An 18,182-nucleotide genomic window follows, 5' to 3' on the forward strand; every position below is an offset into this window, starting at 1 on the left:
CCCCTTTTTCTCAATATCTTCTGTGTTGTCATGAATTTGGCATGCTCTGTTTAAGAATGCCCTACCTAAAGCTTATGTTTTGTGGTTGTTGTTGTTGTTGTTGCTGTTGTTGTTGCAGGGCTCCTCTCGCCACTCGCACTCACAAATCATCACATACTATACAAGTATACATACACACACACACACACACACACACACACTTGTGAGTGGCCATAGGTGTGCGCTTTTGTGCCATGGTTGCCAACAATTTTTTTGCTTGATTGCGTAGTCGCCACATTCAACAACAACATCGTCGTCGTTGTACATTTCCTTTGCTTTCCCCCCCACCCCCACCCCCATCGGCATCACAACCCCGACCCCCTCCCCCACCACTGCCACTCCCACTCCCACACCAACGCCCACTGTCCACCGCCTGCCACTTGTTGTTGCCCATCCATCGCAGCGATTTCTAATACATAGCGCTCTTTTTACACGCCTGTTCGTTTATCGCCACAAATATATATCCACATATATATTTACATACATATTATACGCGCACACATACAGGGGGAGCGACTGCATTGGTATTGGTGTGGAAAATGCTTTTCATTTTCCGTAAAATTCTTTAACATAACGTGTACCAACGCTTTTGATCGTCAGTCTGTTTAGTCGAACCGCAGCATTCGCTCCTACGACGTCAGCTGCTCGGACTTTAGTTGAGATTTCAATTTGTTTCTTTTTCCCTAAGTAAGTTGGCCGACAACCCAATGCCAAAAAGCCTCAAAGTGGAAAAACTGCTAGTAAAATGATTTTTTTTGTTGTTAATAAACGGATATCCTGTGCCTCGTGGCTCTTTGGACTTTGAATAAAAACGAAAAGAAACAAGATAAAACAAAAAAGTACAGAGTACAGAGCATAAAAAACAACAACAGCAACTAATAAATGTGCTGCAACATTCAAACAAAATCCTATTATATAATCCTGTGAATCTTTAAATGATTTTTTTAGTTTTTTTTTCAAGTGGTTTCTCATTTAAACATATACTAGTATGTATATTATATGTATCTTTTCAAACAATTAACGATTACAAAGTGCAATGAGGTTTCCAATTGGAACTAAAACCATTTTTTTGGGATTTTTTTTCAAACAACAACAAAAACCAAAAGAAAAAAAAACAACAACTACAACAGTAACGACAATAACTAATAAAGAAAGGAAAATCCGCTAAGATCGCCATAAAGAGTCAGGCGTTATATGATCTCGATATAAAAAACCACAACAAAATAAAAAGAAATCTACACTAAAGGAATATTCTTTGCTGAAATTTTAAAAATAAGCAGCTCGCACTACCAAGGAGTGTCTTTGTATTGGTCTGCGTGTCTGTGTGTGCGTGTGTGTGTGCATGAGTGTGTGTGTGTGTGTGTGCATTACCTTGGCAGAATGGCCAATACGTTGAAAGGTGTGCGGGCTCTTCTCGAATTTGGGCTCGTGATCTGTTCGCATGCGCACATACACACACACATACACACACACACAGACACACACACACACACACACAGACACACACCCACGCAGATAATTTACTTTATAAATATACGTATAGATTCAAAAGCTACAATATAGGCATCTGAGACTTTGCTGGAATTATCTAATTTTAGATTCCCACAAACAAACAAAAATGACAGTGAGGGAACTTTTTCGGCTTCTGGCATAATCTGCTCTAGTTTCATGAGCGCTGAGCTTTACATACATTTACATACATACATACATACTCTTTGTACATTAGCAAATATATTTATTCAGTTTACACAGACCTATGTATATACATAAGTATGTATTCATATTTATACTTAGTGCTGGCGAGCTTCGGTTGGCAAATAAAGTAGAGGAAAAGGTGCCTGTGGAACTAGCAAAGTAATTTGAAGGGCAAGACAAGCTTTGAAGTTTTTTAGTTTACGAGTAATTGTTAAGATGTTGTGGGCGAAATATGGAAAGGAAAGAAGTCTGGGCTGGTGGGAATTATTATCGTTATGTTGAGTTTTCTTATCCTTTGTGTTGATAGTAGTTTTTGGGGTCTCAAATCTACATACATATGCACGAATGTATACATGCATATATATTGTATATATATATCTATATATATTTGTATACCTCTAGCTATTGTGCATTGACATTGTCTGTTTTCTTGTTTACATGTTCGAACTCTATGGGAGGGAATACATACATACATAAGTATGTTATATTGTAGGTGTCGGTGGAGTAGCACTTATCGATATCCCTTTTCTTGGTCTAGATCGGGCAGTTTGTTGTGCATTATAGCCTGTACATATATAAATATATACCACACAATATATAAATATATATATATACACGTATTTAATATTGCAACAATATGAAACCACATGCTGACCTACTTTCCGCGCAACTAAAATAGCTGCAGAATGCATTTTATATGTATGTAGATGAGCTTCGTAGAATTCTATGGATATTGGAGTATTTTGCTTAAGAACACACATATTTGTAATATTTTCGCCTTTTCCTCTGGTTTTTCTTCTCCCATTTAGTTCCAAGGTAGAAAAACAAAAAAGTTTAGCAGTTGCTAAGAGGGGAAAAAGCTTCGGAGCGCTTTGAGAAATTCAATACGAGTGTCTATTTTTATCAAACGCCAAACGCATTTCAAAAAAAAGTCAGCAGAAAAATTAAGAAAATGTATGTATGTATGTACATAGAGTAGAGAAGGCTCACACAGACACACACATGCACACTCACGCCAGAGAGGGAGGAGTGAGAAAGAGCGTGATCAGAGCCGGAGAGAGTAAGAGAGAGAGCGGAGCGAAGGAAAGGCAGACAAATAAGAAGGCAAATTAAATAGTTGAAGAGCAAAAAAAAAAAAAATGTAAATCTGAAAGCAAAAAAGTTATGGTGCGGAAATATTTGCTTTTATACAAAATTGTTTTCGGCCGATGTCTATTTAAAGTTATGCGGTGTGTATACATACAGACATACATATGTATTTATGTATATCTTTCTCATTTATGACAGAGCCTTCCTCTCCTTGGGCGCATGTACGTATGTATGTGTGGATACATAAACACACACATATGTACAAACGAATATGCATGTGCATACATAGGGATGCCTGTGTGTGTGTGAATTGATCTAATTTTAGCGTAACATCAAGGCAACGGCAGCGTCGAAAAAACAAGAACTAGAATAAGAATAAGAACACAAACAACAACAAAAGCCATGCGTGCTATTTCGGTTGCTTGTGGCAAATATGTATGCAAAACATGTATGTACGAGTATGTAGGTTCTAGATTGGCGGATTTTAGATGGTACATGCGAATACATGTGCATTGCATTGGCTAGAAGATATAGTAGCATTAACACTGAATAAATACAATAAATACAAGTATTATATACGATTATTTCCTTTTCGACCTCTTTCAGGATTTTTCAACCCTAAACCGTTACCATGTCCGACGATGAGGAGTACACGTAAGTTATTTTCTCAGCCCAGCAACAGCAGCGCCAATGAAAATAAATGGGAAAAGACTTTAATTAATTAAAATACAAATAATAAGCAACTAACACAAGCTCAAATTGTAAATTAAATGTAAATATTTAAACGAATTACTTTTGTCTATAAATCTTCTTCCAGTTCAATAGTTATAAATTAATATCATCTTGCTAATGCACTATTTAAAAAAGAAGAAGAAAAAACGAAGTAATTAGACCACCATAACTGCCCACAATATTCATTTTTTTGATGTGTCGATTTAAATGTGAGAACAACTTTTTTTTCAATTGCATACTTGTGGGCGTTACCAGTGTGTGCACACCTTTGGTAGAAAATAAAAGAGTCTTCAGTGCCTGTACCCAAAGAGTCCTTCCGTTCATTCGTAGCTTTATCCCCTGTGTCTGTATTCCCGAAAAAAAAAAATCAAAATCATACCATCTGGGTAGGCACATAAGAGCGGTAGAGAGTTAACGGCTTAAAGGATAGTTGATGAATAATGCAGTATCTTTGAGTTGAGTTCCAGTTACTAGATATTCAGATTCCTATACATACTACAATCATAGAATATCATTTTGCTTTTAGATTCCCTTTTTAAATTGATATTGCGAGACCTGGGTACATGGCATTGAAAGGTCGGATAGCCTCGACTTTAGCATGATACAGATTTAATCTTAATTAGTTACTATCTTAGGGGCTGGCAGTAAGTTCTAAAGGTGCGAAAACTATCACTATAACTATGACTACCACCATATTTCTATCATTAGAACAGAAACAAACACACTCACACACACACACACACACACTTCGTCTAGAGTCTGGACAGTATTTATGTACGAGTATGCGTGTATGTGTGTGTGCAACTGTGGTTTTTCAGCAGCATGTGTTTGATCTCTATTCTTTTTTTACCCTTCTACTTCTATGTGCGTACATATTGTAAATGCCACGACTACAACCATATGTAACACTCAAATGGCCCATAACTGTGATCCTGTTCCACTTTACCTGATCTTATTGACCTGACCTGACCTGTGCCCCGCCCACATCGCCCACATCGCTCACATCGGACAACGAAATGAATTGAACCCCATATGTGATCTTGTCTTAATCAACCAATTTGCTAATGTTGTCGTTCTGTTTTTCCTAAAAACTACAACCTATGACTACTACATCAACAACAACAACAACAACAACAACGATTTATTAAACTACACACGCACATGCACTTGCAAACTGTTTTTGTGCACTTGTCCAAATCACAAACCACACATTTGTTAATTACGCACATACTAGCAGCTCTGAGGAGGAGGAGGTTGTCGAGGAAACCAGAGAGGAGACGTAAGTAGTTTTTGTGGCCAATGCGCAGACCAGTATTGGTTTTTGTTGTTTTTATTCAAATTCGTTTTCATTGTTATTTTGATTTTCATTTTGGTTTTGGTTTTATATTTCTTTCATTTTTATGATGCAAATGTCAATGTGCAGTCCCACGCATATGTTTTTATATGTTTTTGTGTGTTTGTCTGTCATCATTCTCATTTTTTTATTTTCCTTATTTTGTTCACACACATCGTTCCTTCTATGTAAATATAATTTCTCAAAAAATTATACAAAAATTTATTAACACCAATCACAATCACACAATTGACAATAGACAAATGTCAACAAAAAACGAAACATTACCCAAGCAATCAAGATCCATAGCATTCTTAAGTCATATGTACATGTATTTCCTGCCAAAAATCCCTCCAAGTATAATTCCACAGCAAGCAATTGGCAAGTGTATATAAAGCTGTATATGTACCATATGTGTTGCCGTCTACTTTCTAGAACACCCCCTCCCTCCTAAAAACAAAAAGCAAAAATCAAAAAGCAATAATGAAGAAAGCAACTATTTTACCCCCATTCCCGCCTCCCAAAAAACAAAGCAATAACGTAGCCCAAAAGTAAAGCAATTAAAAGCAATATTCGAAATCTTAAAAAACGAAAATTTCGCCTGTAGCTAGCCTGGCTTTTTGTTCGTCAATATTGCAATCTAAGATATAAAAAGTTGTAAATCATGTTTCTTTTCTCTCTTTCCCTCTCTCTCTCTTTTATTTCTCTGTTTTTCTTTCTTATTGCAGGAAGTAAGTAATTGCGTGAATAAATTGATTAATTAAATACAATCGATTCTCCTATTTGTCCCAAGAACTTTTAAGCCTTAACAGAAAATGAATAAAGTGACAAACCACCATATGTATAGTTTTAGAAGGAAGAGGTCAATGCTAATTCGCATTTACAGAATGTGAAACTCCTTGCTGTGATTAGATCGATTTGAGTGATTAGTTATGGAAATTTTATGGAAGGCTGGACCAAATCAAATCAAATCAAGTCAAATGAAGTTGAACAGATTATTTTATAGGGCTCCCTTCGGCAACCTAAATGATCCTTGTGTTTAAATAAAACATTTATTTCCAACAAAATCTACCTTTTCAAAATTTTGCCAAACTCAAGCTCCGATACCATTTCCATGAAAACAACAACAACAACAAAATCAATCGTTTAGCAACCCTTCAATCATTTTGTATAAAGTCGTTATTTTTCTTGTTGATTGCTCAGTTGACCAACATTTAACAGATCGGTCTTAAAAACAGTTACAAGACATTTGTAAAAAGAGCTTTTACAACTCGTTGCTTGGAATTTAGTTTTAGTTTTTACAAAAACATGCAACAGAAATAATACATAGAACAAACTACAGAAACAACAACAAATACGTACTTACTTTATTATTATTGTTTTTGATATTTTTGTTTTGTTACATTTTACAAAATTTTTTTAAACAGAAATATTTTTCTCTCTCTTTCCAAAATTTTTTTGGTATACAATTTTTGTTTGTACAAAAAAAAAACTTTTTTGTTATATATATTTATTATATATAAATGAAAAAAAATGATAACCCAACATGTGTTTTTGCGTATCGTTCATCGAATTTTTGAAACACAAAACCAAAAAAAAAAAAAAACCACAACACCACCTCCATGTTTGTTGCCACCTCAATGCCTCACGTATAGAAAACCACCTCAGACACCAGCCGAGTAAGTCTATGCCATACGAATTGTGTACAAATTAAAAAAATTAACTTACTAAACCCTTAGTGTTATGTTATAAGAGAGCCCATTAACCTCTGAGCGTAGCTTTGAAGCTCGTACTCACCCAAGCTCACCATTGTAGAACGCACTACTCAACACATATCCATACGTATGATGCCTTGGCTCAACTCACCACAACTCACCACAACTTACCACAGTGCGCTAAACGACAATAAGAATGCCAATGCCCGCAAAAAGTTTTTGTGTTTTTGCCTTTAATTTTTAACTAGAGAGTAGTCTAAAACATAACGCACATAAAACAACAACAACAACAACGCAAATGAATAAAACAAAACAGTCGATATTAAGTGGATTTGCAAGGCTCTGCAGATCTGGACCTAGCACAGATATCGTTAACGCTCTTGCACCAACAGCTGGCCACTAATTGTAAAATTCTTAACTAGCCAAAAGCAGCAGCTGCAGTAATCCGCGTACCTATACTATAGTACTTATGCAAATTAAAACACACGAAATATCTACCATGTAATTAATTTTAGAATTACTTCTGTACTTATTTTTGTATGTATGTATGTATAATGTATTGTTAGAAATAGGCTGTAGCGCTACTTAATTTGTATTACATACATATGTATGTACATACTAGTATGTACTTATTTATGTACTAGTAAACTGAGAGACAGAATATGTATTGAGTGGTCCTTACTAATCGTTGCATTCTTTGCATTCAAATTCCCACTCGTGCTCGCTGCGGTTGGCGTGTGCAGAGGTGAGGGCGATCCAGAGTTCATCAAGCGTCAGGATCAGAAGCGCTCCGATCTTGATGAGCAGCTGAAAGAATACATCAGCGAATGGCGCAAACAGAGAGCCAAGGAGGAGGATGAGTTGAAGAAACTCAAGGAGAAGCAGGCTAAGCGCAAGATTTCCCGTGCTGAGGAGGAGCAGAAAATGGCTCAGCGCAAAAAGGAGGAGGAAGAGCGCCGAGTGCGTGAGGCCGAAGAGAAGAAGCAGCGTGAAATCGAAGAGAAGCGCATGCGTCTCGAGGAAGCCGAGAAGAAGCGCCAGGCCATGCTGCAAGCCATGAAGGACAAGGACAAGAAGGGACCCAACTTCACCATTGCCAAGAAGGAGGCAGGCGTGGTAATTATATGAGATCCCATAAATGCAGCCAACTGATACGCATCCAAAAACCATCTCGTCTTTTTTCTACCTCTACCTCTTTGTTTTTTTTTGTTTCGTTCATTGCCTTCCATTCGTCGATTTTTTTCATTTGAACTTATCATTTCTTATTTTTATTGGTTGTTCGCCTCATGCAAACTACATGTTATATTCTGCTTCAACTACAACAACAACAACACAACTACACTCTACTGAAACAACAATTCTCCGTTTCTATTTCTTTTTGTTGTTTTTTTTTTGTCATCTTCACGTAATTGCACTTCAAATTTCTCAAACCAATCACGTATTCGAATCTTCCTTACGTCTTCCATCCGTTCGTCTCTTCGTGTGTGACAACTTTTGTCTCTCACTGTAAACTGTACCAATCGTGCTATTAAAACATAATACAATCGTGTTAATGATAAATTACGCGTAACGTTGAAACGACTGTAATGACTGTAAAACACAACGAAATGTGTCTCTACTTTGAACATAAAACGAAATTTTACGTGCATATAGTTGGGACTCTCGTCTGCTGCCATGGAACGTAACAAGACTAAGGAACAATTGGAGGAGGAGAAGAAGATCTCGTTGTCGTTCCGCATTAAGCCACTCGCCATCGAAGGCTTCAATGAAGGTAAATTGCGCGAGAAGGCCCAGGAATTGTGGGAGCTGATTGTCAAATTGGAAACTGAGAAGTATGACTTGGAAGAAAGGCAGAAGCGTCAGGACTACGATGTGAGTAACTTTGTGGCTTTCAGTCCAAAACCCGTACCCATTATCTAAACATCGACTTTTACAGTTGAAAGAGTTGAAGGAAAGACAGAAGCAACAGCTCAGGCACAAAGCCTTGAAGAAGGGTCTCGACCCAGAAGCTTTGACTGGCAAATACCCGGTAAGTCATTCGATCACTAGGCACAAGCACACAATAATAATCAACAATCGCGTTTTTATTGTCATTTTTACTTATAGCCCAAAATTCAAGTCGCCTCCAAATATGAGCGACGTGTCGATACACGCTCATACGATGACAAGAAGAAACTCTTCGAAGGTGTAAGTATTCAGATGTCAGATTGTCGAGGCAATTCTTTTGGATTGTTATTGTATAGCTTATGCTATAAGTTGGGTCGTTCTGTTTGCTATATTTCGCCGTAGGGTTATAATACGGTGTATGCGGAAACCTTAGAAAAGACATGGCAAGAAAGACAGGAAAGATTTATGCAACGCACAAAATGTAAGCGCCAAAGCGCAAACCTCTATCTTTCCTTAGTACTTGTGTTAAATATGTCTTCTATGTATGTGTGTCTTCTGTGCTATGTTCAATGTTTTTGAATCGTACAAAGGCACCAAAAAAGGTGGCCTGGCTCATTACGTCATTTTGTCCACAATTTCTTATGTTTCTATATACATTTCTACATAAATATATATGCGGGAGATAATGTCGGCGTTTGGATACGAGTAGACGCGCATTTAGGATAAAACTGGGTTCCACACTTACACTAAATGTCACCTTGTATTTTTGTTTTCTCTTTCTATGTTTGTACTATGTGCTATGTTTTATAAATATCGACACACACACCCACACATATGCTTGCACACACATACATACATATGAATACAGGGCTGGGATGAGATCAGCAAGGATGTGAACGAGAAGATCTGGAACGAGAAGAAGGAACAATACACCGGCCGCCAAAAATGTATGTAAATACGAGTATAAGTGCCACAACCGCAAACTACAAACCGCTTGGCAGAAGACACCAAGTGACAACATTCGAAGGAGAAACAAAGAGAAACAGAAACCATTTTGTCTATTGTCGTGCTATGCTTTCTATGTTTTCTTTGTTCTCTATGTTCTCTGCATTCTTGTGATTTTTGCCGGACACATGCCGATCGACACTTGTTAATGGCTTTAATTCTGTACTTTCCACAGCCAAACTGCCAAAATGGTTCGGCGAGCGACCAGGCAAGAAGGCCGGTGAGCCCGAAACACCTGAAGGCGAGGAAGATGCCAAGGCCGATGAGGACATCGTCGAGGACGAAGACGAAGTTGAGGAGGAGGTCGTTGAGGAGGAGGATGAGGAGGCTGAGGAAGATGAAGAGGAGGAGGAAGAAGAAGAGGAGGAAGAAGAGGAAGAGGAAGAGGAAGAAGAGGAGGAGGAAGAGGAAGAAGAGGAGGAAGAAGAATAAATAAATAAATTTTTTCGTAAAAATTACATTTAAACAAAATTAATCAAGAAAATCAAAGCCAAAAATTTTAATAAAATTAAAAGAATGAACTAAATAGTTATTATGAGCTTATTCAAAATATGAATGAAAAAGCAAACAAGAAGAAACACACTTTTTTATTAAACAAAATATATAGTTCTTCCAAATAAAATATCAACAACACCAAAACAAAATCAACTAGAAATTAAAGTGTTGCTTATAACGCCATCATATTTACAGTTTTTTTTTGCTGCTGTCTCGCGTGACTGAGAAACGATGTAGATTGCCCATCAAAATTTGCAGAGACTATGTCTTCACTGCCGTTTATCATCAGCAAAGTAACAAAAAAAAGTCTGTTGTCGGGCTTTGCTGTGCTTGTTTTCTTTGTTCTCCATGTTCTTATGATTTTTGCAGGATAGATGTCAATTAACACTACAAGTAGTTAATGGCCTTAATTCTATACTTTCTACAGCCAAACTGCAAACAACAATGGTTTGGCGAGTGACCTGAAGGCGAGGAAGTTGAGGACGAGGTCGTTGAGGAGGAGGATGTGGAGGCTGAGGAATATGAAGACGAAGAGCAACAGTATTAAGAGGGAGAAGAGGAAGAAGAATAAATAGTTAAATGTTGTCGTAAAAATTACCTTTAAACAAAATTAAAAGAATGGAATAAATACTTGTAGTTACATATTATGATCTTATTCAAAATATGAGCGAACAAGCAAACACACTTTTTCTTATGAAACAGGAGAAAATATCAACAACACCAAAACAAACTCATCTAGAAATTAAAATGTTGATTATAACGTCAACTTGCAGAGACTCTGTCTTCACTGCCGTTTACCATCAGCAATGTCACAGTAAAATTTCTGTTCAATAACATTAGAAATCGACAACTAACGAATTTATAGAAACTCCATTACTTATCTGAAGTAGGAGCTTCCTACAGCATTCCCCTTTGATAAATTTGCTCGATGCGAATACTACTTTATAATTGATTTGCCTGACTACTGTCAGGTCACAACTACAAGTACGAAAGGTTGGTATTGCAAACAAATTATGGCCGAGGCCTTCTTCCCCTCTAATATTGTAGGTGGTATAACAATATTTTCTTAAAATTTCTTACCCCTTAAGTATATTATTGTATAATATATTTAACTTAAATAAAACAAGTAAAAAAGCTAAAGTCGGGTGTCCCGACTTTGAAATACTCTGTACATATGTTTACAATAATTATAGAAAATAAAAAAAATTAAGAAAATAAAAAAAAAAATTTGATCGATTTTACCTCTCTCGGTATTCGAACTCACGTAAAGGGTGTATAATTGCACATTTACATAGCAATTGCGTCTGTGTGAGTGTATGTATGCCTATGCGCATCAATTCGTGTCTGTGTAAGCATTTTCGCAGTCAACCAAACAGCAACATCAACAACAGCCGCGGGCAGCGCTTGAGCAGCGCTGCAGCAGCGCTGCATCAGCAAATTTATTTATGGCTATAACTTCTTGTTAAATCGGTCTATCATAATGAAATTTGGCATACGGACACATAATAACTAACTGGGGGTATTTCCAAAATTTTAGTTCGAAATTCCAAGAATTACGGGAGTTACGATTTGCGGGGTAGAGGGGGGAGGGAGGGGAATTCCAAAATATACATTTTCTGCGTATTCACATAAGGCATCTGGGACTAAAATTTGGTGTTCCTAGGTCTTATAGTCTCCGAGATATAGGCGATTATACGAATGGAAAATCGGGAAAACCCCCATAGGGGGGAAGTGGGGGGGAAAATCAAAAAAATAAAACAAACTCGTATAGAATACACACATAACGCATCTTCGTGCAAAATTTGGTGTCTCTATCTCTTATAGTCTCTGAGATCCAGGTGTTCATACGGACGGACAGACGGACAGACGGACAGACAGACAGACAGGGCTAGATCGACTCGTCTCGTCATGCTGATCAAGAATATATATACTTTGTGGGGTCTGCCACGCCTCCTTCTGCCTGTTACATTTTTCAGCTCCCGCAAACCTAATATACTCTTGTACATTTCATGTACAGAGTATAAAAATATATGCGCCGAAATCTGTTCTTACACTGTTTTGATTTAATATGGTTTGAAAATTCAAAATTTTATATATGGTTGCACGGCTTTAATCCGACTTTATTGAATTGTACTAAAGATTCAAAATAACATATGGTCGATGTCTTTTTATACTCTGTACATGAAATGTACAGAAGTATATTAGGTTTGCGGGAGCTGAAAAATGTAACAGGCAGAAGGAGGCGTGGCAGCCCTGTCTGTCCGTCTGTCTGTCCGTCCGTATGAACATCTGGATCTCAGAGACTATAAGAGCTAGAGACACAAAAGATGCCTCATGTGTGTACGCTATACGAGTTTGTTTTATATTTTGATTTTGCCCCACACTTCCCCCCTATGGGGATTTTTCCGTAACGCCGTTCGTATAATCGTCTATATCTCGAAAACTATAAGACCTAGGGTGCCAAGATGCCTTATGTGAATACGCAGAAAATGTGTTTTTTGGATTTCCCTCCCTCCCCCCTCTCCCCGCAAATCACGATTTTCTCTAACTCCCGTAATTCTTGGAATTTCGAACTAAAATTTTGCAAATACCCCCAGTTAGTTATTATGTGTCCGTATTATGATAAACCGATTTAACAAGAAGGTAAAGCCATAAATATATTTGCTGCTCCAGCGCTGCTCAAGCGCTGCCCAACCGCTGCCCGCGGCTGTTGTTGATGCTGGTGCTTTGGTTGACTGCGAACATGCTTGCACGCGCATAGACATACACACATACACTCACACAGACGCAATTGCTATGTAAATGTGCAATTATACCCCCTTTACGTGAGTTCGAATACCGAAAGAGGTAAAATCGATCAAATTTTTTTTTTTAATTTTCTTAATTTTTTTAATTTCTAGAATTATTCTAAACATATGTACAGAGTATTTCGAAGTTGGGACACCCGACTGTAGCTTTTTTACTTGTTTTTACTCTGTACATGAAATGTACAAGGTTTTCGGGATATAAAAAATGTAAGAGGCAGAAGGAGGCGTGGCATAACCCACAAAGTATATATATTCTTGATCAGCATGACAATACGAGTCGATCTAGCCCTGTCTGTCTGTCAGTCTGTCCCTCTGTCCTTTTGTGCGCCTGTCCGTCCGTCCGTGTGAACACCTGGATCTCAGAGACCAAGGGCGTAGGCAGGGGGGGGGGGGGGCGTTGCCCCCCCTAGAAAAAATTTTGCCATATAAAGTCGACCACACGTTCAATATTATAACGCAAGTTTTCGCCTTAAAATGGATCTGAGTTGGATTTGTTGAAGTTTTTTCATTGATCATATGCATAAGTTATTTTTGAAATGCATCGTGCATTATTTAATCAACATTTAAATTTTTTAACTTTACTTTTGTTTCAAATTTCATCTAAGTCAGTTAATTAATTAATTTTTTATAACACTACCTTTTTAGGAACCAATCCACCGTGTAAAAACATATGTACATCCGTACATTGTACTTCAAGTACGATGGTTTTCAGAGACATCAGGGATTTCCTGCGGGGGTTCGCTGTGTTGTTAGGCTGGGAAAAGAACCTATGTATTTTAATTTTTCCCTTTTTACCCTACAGGGTATAAAAACGGCGAGAGAAATGTATCTACATATTTCCCTCCGTACATCTGCCTGGACGAAACTAGTCAAGAATATGGAATATCAATTACCAATTGAAGAAATCCCAAAAAGGCAGTCCAAGAATCGAGGACAGGTCTCAGACATATGGGACCTCAAAAAGTATTAAGTAGTTATTGTTTCTTCAGACATGTAAGGCTTATTAGATATTCCTTTCAATATAAATGTTGACGCGAGAAGTAAGGGGTTAAGTAGGTCAGGCTTCGAAATCCACCACAGCCGAAGCTGTCTCGCATGCGTCCGCCTTGAGCTGCGTTCGCACTCTCCCTAGCGCCTTGCAGTTAGTTCGTTTCCTACCTGCAGCGCAAGCTGTAGCTTTTTTTTTTTGACATCATACGTCACAAACCACATTGAACCACACATTATACACTATACCTACTTAAGCCACATCATATCATCATCAACACAACAAATAAACATCCATCATCAACAACACGACATCAGTCGACTTCTAATCTAATAGGGAAAGAGGCCAGCAACTATAGCTCCACATTACATGGTCCTGCGAGCCGGGTACCCTATAATCGTCTCGCTCCAGCTAGCTTTGTGGGAAACTGGATTGGATTGATAAGTACTCCAAACTGCAATACCAATTAGATATATCCAAATTTGTTGCTCTGACGCACTCCGAAAAGTGCGTTCCGAAACATAAACGTTTTGCAAGTGCAAGTGCAAGAGTGAAAAGATAAAATTGCAGTGACTTACATGTAGCTTATTCTCTACACATATGTATATAAATATATATACATACATATATGCGTATAGGTATATGTATATAAGTCGCCATCTTATTTTTTCCTTTCCTTCGAGAGGAGCGCAGACTGCAGTTTCAAGCGCGAAGTTCCAATTTCCAAATCGAGCCAGGCCGTGTATAAGCTCAAACGTGTGTGAGTGCAAAGACTTGGTTTGTTGGCTCACGATTATTAAGCTTTTATAAACGCTTCAGTTCGAAAATAAATCTTTGCTTTAAAGCTTTCACATACACGACGCGCATTTGGTCTTACTTCTCTCAGCTTTCCGAAGCCGCTGCACTAAAATTGCATTCTTATATACATACATACATATGTATGTATGTACGTACATACATACTACATAGCCCAAATAAAGAAACCAAAACGTTAGTTATATTTCCTCGCCTCCCCCGTCCCTAAAAGCCGTGCTCTTCAGCTGTCTGCTAATATTTCCGACGCTTGAATAAGCCATAAGCCAGCGACGCGGCTCAGCAGCGTTTCTTATCGCTTCCGCTCTGTTCCCGTTTTTTTGCGCTTGCTCTTTGTGTAAGCAGTCCCTGCAGCAAGCCAACGCACACACACACACACATATGTACATACATAAACGCATCGTAGTACGGTACTTGCTGCGCGTTTGGGGGAGGAGCCAAGAACAGCTGTGCGTTGAAATACCCTTTCGCAACGCGAGCATGTACGTTTCCTGAGGTGATTGCTGTCTACATATTTATCTTACAAATAATTATTTATTATTTAATGCCAATCATCTGGCACACTTATCTACAAGAATAGTGTGCCGATTTCAGCGTCCCTCCTGTCGATTTCCATCCATTCCAATACAATCAAATAAAAAGGACAAACCTCCGGTTGTGTGGTTTGAAATCAACGACTGTTTGGACACAACGCAAAGCCAATATCTGATATACAAGAATAGTAGAATAAAAACTACTCCGAATACTCAGGTTTTCCAAAAACATCCAATGGCGTTAAACGAATTCAATTCGGCTACCGATAACCTTAGCCAATTCGAGACGCGAATTACTTCGTCGTGCGCCTCAGATGCGTCGCTTGTCTTGCTCAAAGCCCAACTAGACGAAGTCCGAATCCTGTGGGATAAAATCGCTCAAGAGAGTCACCGCTGTAAGCGGGCTCTGAAGCAATCGGAGTCGAGCGCCCTCGGCATACAAGCGGTGCAGGCGAAATATGAATACTGCTATTTAGTCTATGAGCGGTGTGCCACTATGCTCACTGAGCAGATTGAGAAGGCGTCCGTTCCTAGTACTGCTCCAGCACCCGCCTTCCAGTCCAGGGTCTGCAGCCTCCCATCAGTCGAGACAAAGGGTCTTGATAAGAGACGATTGGTCAATAGCCAACTCAAGATTTTGTCCAATCTCTCCCCCTTAGCTCAAGAGTCGGTATCTGCCTTAAAGGAACTTCAAAGCACAATCCAGGGATGCTTAACGACTCTTGAGCATTGCAGTATTAGCACAGAGAACTGGGACTGCCTGCTGGTCTTCTTGTGTTCCTCAAAGTTGCCCAGACTGACGCTCTCGCTATGGGAGCACTCTCTACAGAGCAAGACTGATATTCCAACTTGGCGTGAGATGAACACATTCCTGATACATCGCTACCAAACTCTAGAGGCAATTGAGTTTTTTCAACCATCACACGAAGCTAAGGTCGGCATAAAGGCTCAGACGTGCAAGCTATGCTCAAAGGAAACTCATCCTATCCGATTCTGTCCTCGTTTCCTCCAAAAGTCCGTCAACGAGAGGGCAGCCGTCATTAAACAGCAAAAACTCTGCTTTAACTGCTTTGCCAGAGGGCATCAGTGGAAAAATTGCAAAAGTGTCCATAACTGTTTAACGTGTAAAAAGCGCCACAATACACTTCTGCATCGTGGTGCTCCTCCATCAGGATCCCAGCTACAAGCATAGCTACGCATGCTGTAGCTGCTACATTGAATCGAATCCATCCACTTCTCAACGATCCCAGCAACACTTGCATCCACGCCCGCTACGGCTGCTACTACTCCGACTTCGATTCATACAGTTCACAACGCTAAATCCACAATCCAGTGTGAATAATTACTTTCGCCATTTCCGCCAGATTCCGTACGTTCCGCTCGCCCCGGAGTCCATTCAAAAGTCCACAGTCGCAGCTACCACCCACATTTTTGCATCAGCGCGTTCCTGCGCTCTCCAGCCTGTCAAATAGCTCTCCACCTGGACGACCATGCTCACCGATGTCAGGGAGATCTTCACGGATGTCCCTCTTTGGTGCACCCTCCACACCATCTGCAATGCACTCGCGTGTGAGTCACCAAAAGCAATCACCTGACTTCCGCCACAAAAAGGGCGAGAAGAAGGCACAGAAGACGCCCTCCAAGCCGCCTACTCCTGAAACGGAAAGTGTCTCAAGGTCCAAAGGATCACAACCGTCCAGTAGCCCTATCTTTAAGATCAATCGCGGCTGTAAGCAACGTCGGCATCATGGAGCAGTTTATCTTCTTGGCACAACGCAAACGCTGTAATACTGGTACAAAGCTTTTTTGGTATCCTGGTATCCTGGTAAGATGTTCGTATTCAGTCCTGTTCCAGTTACTTAGTCATTCATGTATGTATGTATATGTTATTCATCTCGTTTAAACTAAATATCTTTTTTTCCTTACAACAGTTTCCTTCCATTGCCAACTGGCCTCCGGTTCAAACTGATAGCCTCAGTTGTCAGGCAGGGAAGGCGGATATCGTGCGATTGGCCCCGATTTGGAAACCACCACTTCGTTCCACAAATTTACAGACGTTCTCCATCTACGTACAGACTTGATTCATCGACAAAGGAGCAAACCTGGTCAACTGCGTGGGAATTTTTTGCGCGATATCCAAATGGGATGTTCCAACCCACCAACTACGTTTTCGGTAGTGCTCGGGGCGGACGTGTACCTAATGGCAGAGTATTTTACACCCGACTTTATTTATTCCACTGTTTTTATTTAATTTAATTAATTGATTAAATTTGAAAACATTTTTAAAACTATTTTTTAAAATGATTTATTTTACTTTATTTTTGTTGGGAGTGGGAACAGGGTATTTAATAGTTTAGTCCGCTCAACTCTAGCATTCCTTTCTCGTTTTTTGGAGTCTGAATATGCAAATATTGCACCGGTAACAAAATCCTCTTGAGAACATATTGTGCAGCTCTTAGAGATCAAAGCATATAGCGCAATAGCTTGTTTTCAGGCTTGAGAATTTACCTTTCAAAATAAATTTATTTGATTATATTTACTTTGGGGAGTCTGTCACATCTCCTTTTGTTTACTACATACAATACATTCGCACTTTTACCCTTGGGGTACAGGGACTGTAATCATTGTGTGTTTAAAAAAAAATGACACAATATTGATTATTTTTCAATTTTATTAATCATTATAGATGAGCAAAATAAATAAAACTTATAAAATAATGATTATTCTTTGAGTTTTATTTTTTTGATCAAAAATAAAACAATTAAGGACAACATTTATATATGCATATCTGATTGTGAATGAATAATACGAAAATGTCAATGCGTTTAAATTGTCACTTATGTTTATTATCAGTTTGTGTTAATAGTGGACTGATCGTTCGATCGGATCGGCGGTCATGCTAATACTCACGCGTGAAGCGAAAAGGCGAATGTACGGCGAATGCACGCCTGTGTTAGTGAACATTTTAAGTTTGGCTGTTACATTTAAATATAAGTAGGTAGTGCTGCAAAGCGTTCCTCAACAATGTCCTTAATCAGTGAGTCAAGGCGA

General features: G+C 38.8%; 2 protein-coding genes across 21 annotated transcripts; both read left to right on the top strand.

Annotated features, from left to right (window-relative positions):
* The first annotated feature begins 628 nt into the window (after positions 1–628).
* Positions 629–10,143, top strand: LOC115629186 (troponin T, skeletal muscle). Of its 16 annotated transcripts, none has more exons than XM_030525587.1 (10): positions 629–726; positions 3,430–3,477; positions 4,793–4,834; positions 6,544–6,567; positions 7,347–7,719; positions 8,257–8,475; positions 8,540–8,632; positions 8,710–8,790; positions 8,893–8,971; positions 9,671–10,143. In XM_030525587.1, exons 2-10 carry the CDS (start codon positions 3,455–3,457, stop codon positions 9,925–9,927), a joined length of 1,191 nt encoding a protein of 396 aa, XP_030381447.1. In that variant the 5' UTR covers positions 629–726; positions 3,430–3,454; the 3' UTR covers positions 9,928–10,143. The 16 variants fall into 16 exon arrangements, with proteins under 16 accessions (XP_030381447.1, XP_030381446.1, XP_030381432.1 ...); XM_030525586.1 differs by lacking the exon at positions 8,893–8,971 and adding an exon at positions 9,359–9,437 and having other exon boundaries at positions 630–726; positions 7,347–7,716; XM_030525572.1 differs by lacking the exon at positions 8,893–8,971 and adding an exon at positions 9,359–9,437 and having other exon boundaries at positions 632–726.
* A 3,859-nt stretch (positions 10,144–14,002) lies between these two features.
* LOC115629140 lies at positions 14,003–17,354 on the top strand. Of its 5 annotated transcripts, none has more exons than XM_030525490.1 (3): positions 14,003–15,094; positions 15,179–17,002; positions 17,063–17,354. In XM_030525490.1, the coding sequence occupies exon 2, from the start codon at positions 15,367–15,369 to the stop codon at positions 16,321–16,323; it is 957 nt and encodes a 318-aa protein (XP_030381350.1). In that variant the 5' UTR covers positions 14,003–15,094; positions 15,179–15,366; the 3' UTR covers positions 16,324–17,002; positions 17,063–17,354. The 5 variants fall into 5 exon arrangements, with proteins under 5 accessions (XP_030381350.1, XP_030381351.1, XP_030381348.1 ...); XM_030525491.1 differs by having other exon boundaries at positions 14,003–15,080; XM_030525488.1 differs by having other exon boundaries at positions 14,003–14,229.
* The last annotated feature ends 828 nt before the right edge of the window (positions 17,355–18,182 follow it).

This window comes from Scaptodrosophila lebanonensis, unplaced genomic scaffold, assembly GCF_003285725.1.
Source record: "Scaptodrosophila lebanonensis strain 11010-0011.00,11010-0021.00 unplaced genomic scaffold, SlebRS2 tig00000136-arrow-arrow-pilon, whole genome shotgun sequence".
Lineage (NCBI taxonomy): Eukaryota > Metazoa > Arthropoda > Insecta > Diptera > Drosophilidae > Scaptodrosophila > Scaptodrosophila lebanonensis.

Bases quoted from the DNA above. Each gene is read 5' to 3' on its own strand.
- LOC115629186 (XM_030525571.1), top strand. From the start codon at position 3,455: ATGTCCGACGATGAGGAGTACAC. The intron at 6,568-7,346 runs GTAAGTCTATGC...TGGCGTGTGCAG, and splicing joins CCACCTCAGACACCAGCCGA to AGGTGAGGGCGATCCAGAGT. The intron at 8,791-8,892 runs GTAAGTATTCAG...ATTTCGCCGTAG, and splicing joins AGAAGAAACTCTTCGAAGGT to GGTTATAATACGGTGTATGC.